At 39.8% G+C, this 9337-nt stretch overlaps 1 protein-coding gene across 1 annotated transcript; it reads right to left on the minus strand.

Annotated features, from left to right (window-relative positions):
• Positions 1-288: 288 nt before the first annotated feature.
• LOC128708560 (atrial natriuretic peptide receptor 3) lies at positions 289-8831 on the minus strand. The gene is made up of 4 exons (XM_053803537.1): positions 8291-8831; positions 6699-6882; positions 5909-6111; positions 289-320 (listed from the first exon to the last, which is right to left on the minus strand). The coding sequence occupies exons 1-4, from the start codon at positions 8829-8831 to the stop codon at positions 289-291; spliced, it is 960 nt and encodes a 319-aa protein (XP_053659512.1).
• Between the last annotated feature and the right edge of the window lie 506 nt (positions 8832-9337).

A 9337-nucleotide genomic window follows, 5' to 3' on the forward strand; every position in this document is an offset into this window, starting at 1 on the left:
TCAAATATTTCCATGCTAAACATTGTTTCGCTTCTGCTGAGTAGCAAAATTTCTTTCATGTTGTCCACAATCCTAAGAATTCTTCGCCCAGTCACATTCCTGCAGTTGGCAAAATGACTGTTCATAATTAAAGTGATGAAAAGCGGAAAACTGTCCCAACGGATGATGAAAAATGACTTGTCCAAAAACTTACCCTTGACGGGGACAAAAAAAAAACAGGGAACCTAACGTAACCCTTGTAAACGGTAAGATGTGTGTTCCTTTGATCGGAACGAACGAACCCTTCTCTTAGCGCTGTGCAAATCGTACAAAGCACTTACCTGAAACGATAAAGCAGAAGAATGGAAATTGATTAATGAAAACAAGTTTTTTTTATTAAGTGTTGAAATAATGGTACGAAACATAATTTGCGAGTTTTTTTGTCGTTAAAATTTAATAAACGTATTCAAGATTGAAAAAGCGACGGTGCAGGTTTTTTTTTGCTCCATCCGCCCCTGTTACGCTTATTAGCTATGTCGAACTCACTTAATCTTCTCATCAATCTTAATTCGATTGATGGCAATTTTATGAGCCTGCAGTGCACAGTAGCTCATTCGCATTGAATGCTGGTCGTAAAAATGAAATAATTTCGCCCGTTGCACTTGATGCAGCCAGAAGCGACGATACGCGTCGCGCAATATAAAAACGAGCATCAGTTATTCCGCGGCCGTATCGGTCGCGTAAAGTCGTTAAAAGAAATTCATTTCGGCATGTTGTACTTTCTTCCGCACGCGTTCGGCACGCGGATTATGTTTACATGTGTATTTATTTATGATTATTCCTTCTTTTCTCTTTTTCGCTCATTAAACAAATACCGGCGTAGGTTGGATGCGGCCAGAAAGGAAATGGCGGTATGATTTCGTTTACGTGTGCATTAAATGCTCGTAAAACTCTTTCGGTCTGACTCGGTGTATCGCTGGACGATTTTTTTTTATATTTGCGTACCTTATCCCACGTAAATGTTATCAACGTGAAATCCTCTCGTGGGATCTGTATTACTTGTTTTTAGTGCTTCACTTCATTTTGGGTACCAAGATGACACAACCTTTTTTTTTGTAGGGATGTTGCACTCCGAAAGTGGATGAAACACTGCTAACTGTACAAGTTGGTAAAACAATTGTTCACAGCTTTATTTGTGTAGTAAACTGTGACCAACAAACCAGATCTACAATACGGTGAAAACAATCCGCACACTGTGCAACATTGGTTGAAGGGGACAAGCAAACCAGCAATCCACTACCTAAAAGTCCCATAATTATCCAGCGCTTTCAGCACGAACAAACCAGACAGATTACGGTGACACGGCCGACAGGCAGGTAGGTTTACAATATGGTTTTATCCTGCTGCAAATACGCGGTACCATCCACGGGTAGGCAAATCACAACCATATTCAACAAGCTGGGTGGCCCATCTGCAAGGACAAAAGCAATGTGATGGCAAAATGGCCCGCACTGGTCAGTTAAACCAAATCGAAAAAAAGAACTCTTAAATGTCAACTCTATGTTCGATAGGAAGAAACTTGGGAGTCAGTGTGAGGCACAACTCGTCGGAAGTTTTATGAATACAAATATGTAGTTGAGCCCGTTCTTTTTTATTAGGTCGTTTCTGTCATCGTCCAACGTCTTTCCCCCGCTGTGGCTATGGAAATGTTGACATTGGGCACGTGGTAGTACGAAATTCGAGAAAAGTTCATTCGTCCGAAGGAATAAACATGGTTCTTTTCCAAAAATAAGCCTCTCGTCCTGTCTTTCTGTCAGAATGTTGTTCGGTGTCTTTTGGAATCGGGTCAAAGTAGGGAAAAAGAATTAAAGTGGACAGCGTTGTAGCGTAGTCCATAACAGTTCTATCTTGTTGAATTATCCCCGATATCCTTTCTATTCTGTTCTGTACTTGTTTATCAAAACTTCTTGAGTAGTGGCCAATTCGTGTCTCTTTTACATGAAAATCATACAGTGCTTTATCTTGATTTGATTACTAGGGAAGTATTTGGGAAAGTAAAGTACTAGCAAATATACGTCCTTTTCATCTTCCGTGGCATAACTACTCACTAATTAGATTTTTGATAACTAAAAAGAATGGAAATTGATTTAAAAAAATCTTCACACATATGCAGTGAATGCCAATATTGTAGATATCGTTAATAAATATTTAACTTCTCAGAAGGGCAGTTAACCCGTAAGCAATTTGGGGACAATTCGGCTTGCACAACTCCAACGTACGTGATCTCTTCAATGACACATTAAGCTGCCTCAATTGCGTAGTACCGCATGGTCATCGGTTCAGTTCAGCTGCTGTTGATATACTGCTAATCTGAGATTCCAAACCATCATCAATAAACAATTAACTGTGCCAGCGTGGTGGATTGTGTCGGGCAGGGCGTCAGCAAAAAGAGTAACAGTGCGAACTCATTGTACGTATGGTCAACACATGATTTTGACCAAATTCGTTAGCTTTCCACAGGCGTTAGCTTTCCAAGGTTGCCAAGCGCAACAACTGATGTATTGCATGCGTAATTTAAGCTGAAATTTGATTGTGCCTGACAGTTAGAGAAGCTCCGAAAATCGCACACTATTCGGTTATAAAAAAAAAGTTCACGCTTGATAAATGACATGTTGTCACTCGCAATTTCTATTCGTAAAATATTGGTTCTGTAATTTCACATTAGCAAATAAAAAAATGTAATAAAAATAACAAAGTTTATTATAAAAACAGAGAACAGAGAATTTCAACCAGTTCTTTGTACAAACGGTGTTCATTTCTGTTTACAAATTTAGCGGTTGTTTTGCTATCGTCCATGTGTGTCAAATGTCTCGAATCAAATTCTGTGCAAGCTTTCAACCCGCACAGTGGGGCGGAAGAGAAAGGACGCGGGACGGATGGCAGATGGTGTCCACGAAGGTTTAAGCAAACGCTAGTGTCTAAAATTAGAATCCAGGTTCAAGTTCAGCGCCGCACCTGAGCGGTTGCTTGCGTAGTCCATGCGCATCGCATTTACGCGCGTCCATTATGGAACGCGACTGCACTGGAGGCGGCACGCAGACGAATAATCAAACCCGCCTGCTAGCAAAAGGTAAATCTGAAACGAGCTAAACATTCCACACGACACATGATAGACGACGATACGCTTCAGGTTGTGTCGTGTGTTTTTTTTTGTCACATTTTCAATCGCCTGCATTGCTATCCGGCCAGGGTGGTCTTTAACGTCGGCAGTACACCGCGAACCGAAGCGGGCGGCTGACCACGCGGGGCAGTCACTTATGTCGGATCGAAAGACAAATGCAAATAAATTTGTAATCCCATCTAAAATGGGCGGCTCGTGGTCGTTTTTGTTATAACGACGCTTAATCTTCATGCCGCGTACGGCACAGTGGCATGATAGCAGCGGACGGAACCTCGCAAATGGGTAGCGTTTTTTTCTTCTTCGAACAAACGAAAGCTTCTGCCAGTGTGGTCAACATTGAGACGCAATGTGTGAAGGTCCAAAGGGTAATGTAAGACTGGATGAATAATTTGGAAATGAGGTGAACAATCAGCACTATCTGTACATACAAGTGTTCCTTTAGTTGATAAATCATAAAGTATTATTGGACTTAAACCTCGATAGAATGATTAAAATATATTTTGGTATTCTCCAGGAACGAAGGTAAATCAACCGTTTGCATACAACAACAAACTTCATCCGAACTCAATGACATCGAATACAAAACTGGATGGCCAAACGTGTAGCATGCTTTCGCAACCGTTGCACAGCACCAGAGCTTAAAACGGGAGCTTAATTAGTTTTTCCCATAATAAACTGTCGCTCGTGAAGTGAAACACAATTCACTTTGCTGCTGATGGTGGAGGAACGTCAGTTACGATTCATCGAAGACCGTTAAGACTTACATCATGCATCCAAAAGCTCATAGCACATATTTGAAACAAACTGATGATAAGAGATGTGCAGAAACTGCAGCATACTGCGATGACATCGTGGTGACATAATAATAAACAAACTGTACCTCATAATTATGTTGAAACAATTTGTGTATGTTCATGTTGTAGAATTCAAGGAAACAGTTCCTACTCAACTGTTGTGTTCTGCTCAAGAAGACGTTGCATTTACTGCTTGAATAACATTTGTTTGTTAGTTACAACACGGTGATCAATGTATGATTTTATCTAGGTACTTGGACATAACCATGAACTGACTATGCTTTAAATATATTATATTTACGACCATTAATTTTATCTTACACCATCAACGCTTGTTAATGACGGCACCCATCAAGACTTATAAAGTTAATGTGAGCCATTGATAAACATCGGCTAAGGATACATTTATTTGATTCATTTATTTTTCCGTACGGTAGCGTTAGTTGTTAGGGTAATTTAAAACTTACGTTTTTTATGTATTACTTAAAAGCTACCTAGATGATGCTTAATTATATTTTAAAAAAACAGACATTTTGTTTGAGTCTTACAAGATTTTAGTTCCTATGTACGTCCCTCAAAGATTCATTGTTTTTAAAGGAAGAATTAAAAAATCACGCCGAGTTAGCAGAAGGTAATTTACACTATTTTATAATAATTGACCAACGTATAACAAGTGCAAATTTATTATTTTATTTTTATCAATTATAACCTCACAACTTTCTATGATTTCTAGTATTAAGATTTATTTTTCTTTGACTTTATTTACCCGTAGCTGGATAATCAGTCCTACGTAACTGGGACTGGTCCGGAAGGGATTTTAGACCGGTCCAGTTGTATGACACCGAGACCGGTGCCCTTATAAATACATCATCAAGTCCTTCTGAACACAAATAAGTTCTCACAAACGGAAAAGTTGGGAAATATTCGAATGGTCATTAGACATTTAACCAGATCATTATTTAATTTCTTCAAAATTCCAAGTGGTTTCCCAAGTTTCAAATTAGAAGTTGTATTTTTGGATGTTTTAGAAATTTCTTTTTTGTCCCTTCGAGAGAATTTTTTGAAGTAAACTATTATATCACAGTCGTTTTATAGGACACTCGACAAATTGCAGCACAAGAAGCGTTAAATGGTAGAAAGATACAGATTATTTGCATATTCTACCGACGTTAACCATCTTGACATTTCATCGATCCAGCAGACTGGCCTGCAGTGAAGCTTCGTGGCAATTTGATTGATACGACGAGGTGATGCGAATTCGCACCCGACCGGGTACGGTGGGGTGATGCATTGATGGAAGGAAGGTTGGCTTATCGTAAATGCATTTGTCAGAAAATTAGCTACGTGAAGCGCTGTTTTAATCGGCACTCGTCAACCATCGCGCCGTGTGCGAAGGGGTGCGACACGAGCACGACGCAAACACTGGCTCACATTGCAATGAATCATTCATTTGCATTTGCCTTCCGCGCAGTCTTTCGTACCCATCGTACGCCGGAAGGGCGGATGGAAAGCCCGTGGCGAAACACCAACCAAGAAGAAGTAAGACAACTGCGATCAAGTTTCAGACCTCAGGCAAACGATAAGTTTTTAGTTTTGTCTTGTTTAGATGTTGGGTTTGGGTTTAAAAATAGACCAGATTAGATGGCCAAGAAGAAGATAAAAAATGGATACGAAAGGGAGCTATATGTAGCTAACACGCATACACCCTCTTTGTGCATAAATTTGCAATCGGGCCGTAAAACAAACAAGTAAATCATTTTGTGACCATCCACAACAATATAGTTTCATATTGCGGATTGTAATTGCCAAAGATGAACAATTAGTATCTACAGAACTGATAAACAAATATTGCTTTGATTTTAGCAATTAATAATGCTTTAGGTATCCAATAAAAATACGACATATTTAATTTAATTGTGGATGTTGTGAAACGATTGCTAAATTTGGTACTTACTTGCATAGCTGAGGCCGACCTTTTCCTTCAGGCTCTCGGTAAAGTTTGTGCGTGCCGAATCGGTTGAGAATGGCGAGTAGGTGATGTTTTCGTGGCGGAAGAATTCTGCCATCGTATTCATCAGCAAGTGACCCGTTTGTGGACCAGCCACATTGTAGTAACTATGTCGATCGTAAAAATATACCACACGGTTCCACTTGAAGCTGGAATAAAACATTTGAAGGATATTTAACAAGTGTTTTAATAACTGTAATTAAACAAAGTGGGTTACGGTTGGAATATTTTAGTTTAGTACAATTTTCATATTATATTACTTGAGCAATACTTGGAATTTTTCGATAAAAATATTCATTTAAAAAAGATAAATTATTTTCCAGCCCAATTTAGCGTAAATGTTACGTTTAACTTCGTTGTACTGGGAATCCTTACTGCCATAAAGCTTTCTTTACCTCTTTTGTTCACGTGTTCGTTGCTTAATCGACCCGAACGGTCCGGATATTAGGCCGGTATTTAATTCGACCAAATCTGATAACGAAGGTTGCCCGGCTCAATAATTCTGCTTTGGTCAACAAGTTTGACTGATAGCTGCCAAAAGCTAATGATTTTGGGTTCTTCCCTTAATGAATTTAAATTTAGGATAACATGCAAACTAACCGGCTTAGCAAAAGTTCTTTCCTCGATAATCGATGATTTATGGTTTAGTTGGGTAATGGTTCAGTTGTATAAAAAAATAAAACCTTACAGAGAACATAATGTAAAACTAAAGACAAAGAAAGTGTCATATACTCACTGTCGGATAAGTTCTATCATGAAGAATGCCATCCGCTTGAAACTGACCAACCCGGTGCGGAACAGCATGTGGAACTCGTTTTCACAGTGCGTCTTTGGTTCCTCGAAATCGAATGTATATCCCGCACCGGTTATCACAGGAATTCCATCGTTATAAATGTAACGGGCGATTCTAGCAACGGGCGCTATTATGAATGAGTGACGGAAGAGAAGAGAAAATAACAAATTGTAAACAAAATTATTCTGAATCAATAGGAAAATGCTCGATTATTCTCATTTTCTCAATCAGGTTTGTGTTCATTTCATTCATTCACATGTAACGTGTGTAACGTATAGCAACATAGTGGTTGTTGTCTAGGGAGCGTAAGCTTTCTCAATGGAAAAGCACACACCCTATGAAAGCTTCGTAGGGTTATGGTGCGTTACGCGTAAGTAACGCATCGTATCTAATGGAGGCGCATGGTGCGTATGAAGGCAGTGGGTACGGTTAAAGTCGTTTATTTGATAGCCTGAAATTGTTTCCGAGCAGATTTTATTGCGGATAGGGGTATTTTTTATTGCAGTACAATTTTACACACACGTTGAAACGATTACATCGATTAACAATCAAAATGCGGTCCATGATTGAAGCAGTAACGGACAGTGAATGAACCCCCCCACTGTTTGGCACCGCAATTCACATTTTCTTATTTCTATTTTTCACGTTAAACTAAGCAATAAAAATACTATTCTTTTATTTACAACTGACGATAATGAAAAGATTACACGATTTTTTTTTAAATAAATGTTTAACTTAGGTTCATTTAACTGCATTTTCTATAACGTCATAACGACAACAATAATAATTTGCTATCTACGTGCAATATTATCTTTGCCTCCAGCAAGTGTATCATTACGATTTACTATCAAAACATGTGTTACGATATGCACTGATTGGATAGATAACCAATACAAAAGTAAATTTCATCAGCACATGGCACATCGATCGATATGCTGTTTGCCCTGGCCATAAGATGGCTAGTAACAGGTGTGATGGATATTATTGTGATTCTGTTTAATTTGATTTCATTTAATCATTCCGATTGTGGTGCCGGATAATGTTTGTTTGATGAAGGTACCAGCTGGTACAAATAAGCAAACTTGAACTTCATATTCGTATCGGAGGCTTGATTCGTGGTTAATTATTACTGCGCAACGTTTCGAGGGGCTCTCCGCTAATTGTGATGAGCTTTTATTAGGTGTGATGACAAAATAAACATCCTTACTTGATTAAAAATGATTGCTAATTTGGATTTCGACGTAGTTTGTTTAGTGTGCCAAAGTGTTATAAAATAAAGTATTGTTTTAACATTTTTATTTGTTCTGCTCATTATTACAACGTTATGTTTTTCATTATGTAAAAATATAGTTTTATATTTCTAACATTTTAACAAGATACGTAAATTAACTTAAACATGCATAAAATATAAATAACTCCAAACACAGTTAAAAAATATATATAAGCAGATGAAATGATTCGTGCGACAAATAATAATAAAAACAGAAGACCGTAGTATGATTGTTACTATATGATTGCAAACAGTAGAAACTTACCTAGAGCAAAATCACAGCTCGGTCCAAGTATGAGATGCCCGCAGTAATCGCTTCCCGTACCATCCATCGCCATCACCGTAGCCCGTGCCTGTTCGCACCGATCATCGAACGGAATCCACCGGATGGCTACGTCCGCCGGGAAGATGCCCTCGCGACGGATAAAATCTTCCGCCTTCTCCAGCACGGGGTGCACGCGTGGAAGTGACGCTTGGACGCTCGTATTTGCCGGCATGATCACCACGATCCGTAGCTCACACGTCCACGCATCGGAGGATGCGGGCGGGAAAGACACGTTGTCCGCGTCCACCCCGTAGTCGGGCCGCGCACCAAGCGTTCGGCGGTTCGGCGTGTTCGGGCGGACACAGATCGCTTCACACGGTTTCTGCGCCAGCCGTCGGCAGCCGCACTCGACTGGTGCGGGCAACAGCATAACAACACCCAGCACAAACAGAACGTACAGCAAGCAGACGCATCGATAGCACAGCACTCTTTTCCACCCGGGACCACCGAACCAATAGCAACGCGAGGTCCTTGTGCACATTTTCGCTAATGCGGTTTTGTGGTAACACACTCACTACTTTATATTGGCGCCGTGGCGTGCTCGCGTCTTTCGGTTGGGGAATTTTCTTCTCGAATCACTTGTACCAGGGGATTGGTTTTCCTTTACTGTTTTGTTTTCCTAACGACGCAGAACGATTTTTCGTCACCATTTTTGCCTTGTGCGAGATTTAAGCGGTGGTCGTATAATCCAAAAAAGTGTTTTGACAATAAAATCAACAAACCGCACTAAACATATATGGGGAAGCGGCACTGGGAAATGGTGATATTATTTGCGCACGTCTGGCTTTCCCCGTTCCATTCGCATTGCTTTGCATCCTTATGCTTTTCCGTTCGTGAAAGCAGAATCAGCATAAGCTTATTCACTCGAGATGGTAGCGTTATTGACGGCACTCGGCCTGACGCAAAGGCTTGTTCACGTTGAGTGGGGTGATTTATTTCCCTTTTTTTTGTTTACCTTTTTAAAAGTGATTTTTGTGCTATTGACCA

This window comes from Anopheles marshallii, chromosome 2 (genome assembly GCF_943734725.1).
Source record: "Anopheles marshallii chromosome 2, idAnoMarsDA_429_01, whole genome shotgun sequence".
Taxonomy (NCBI): Eukaryota; Metazoa; Arthropoda; class Insecta; order Diptera; family Culicidae; genus Anopheles; species Anopheles marshallii.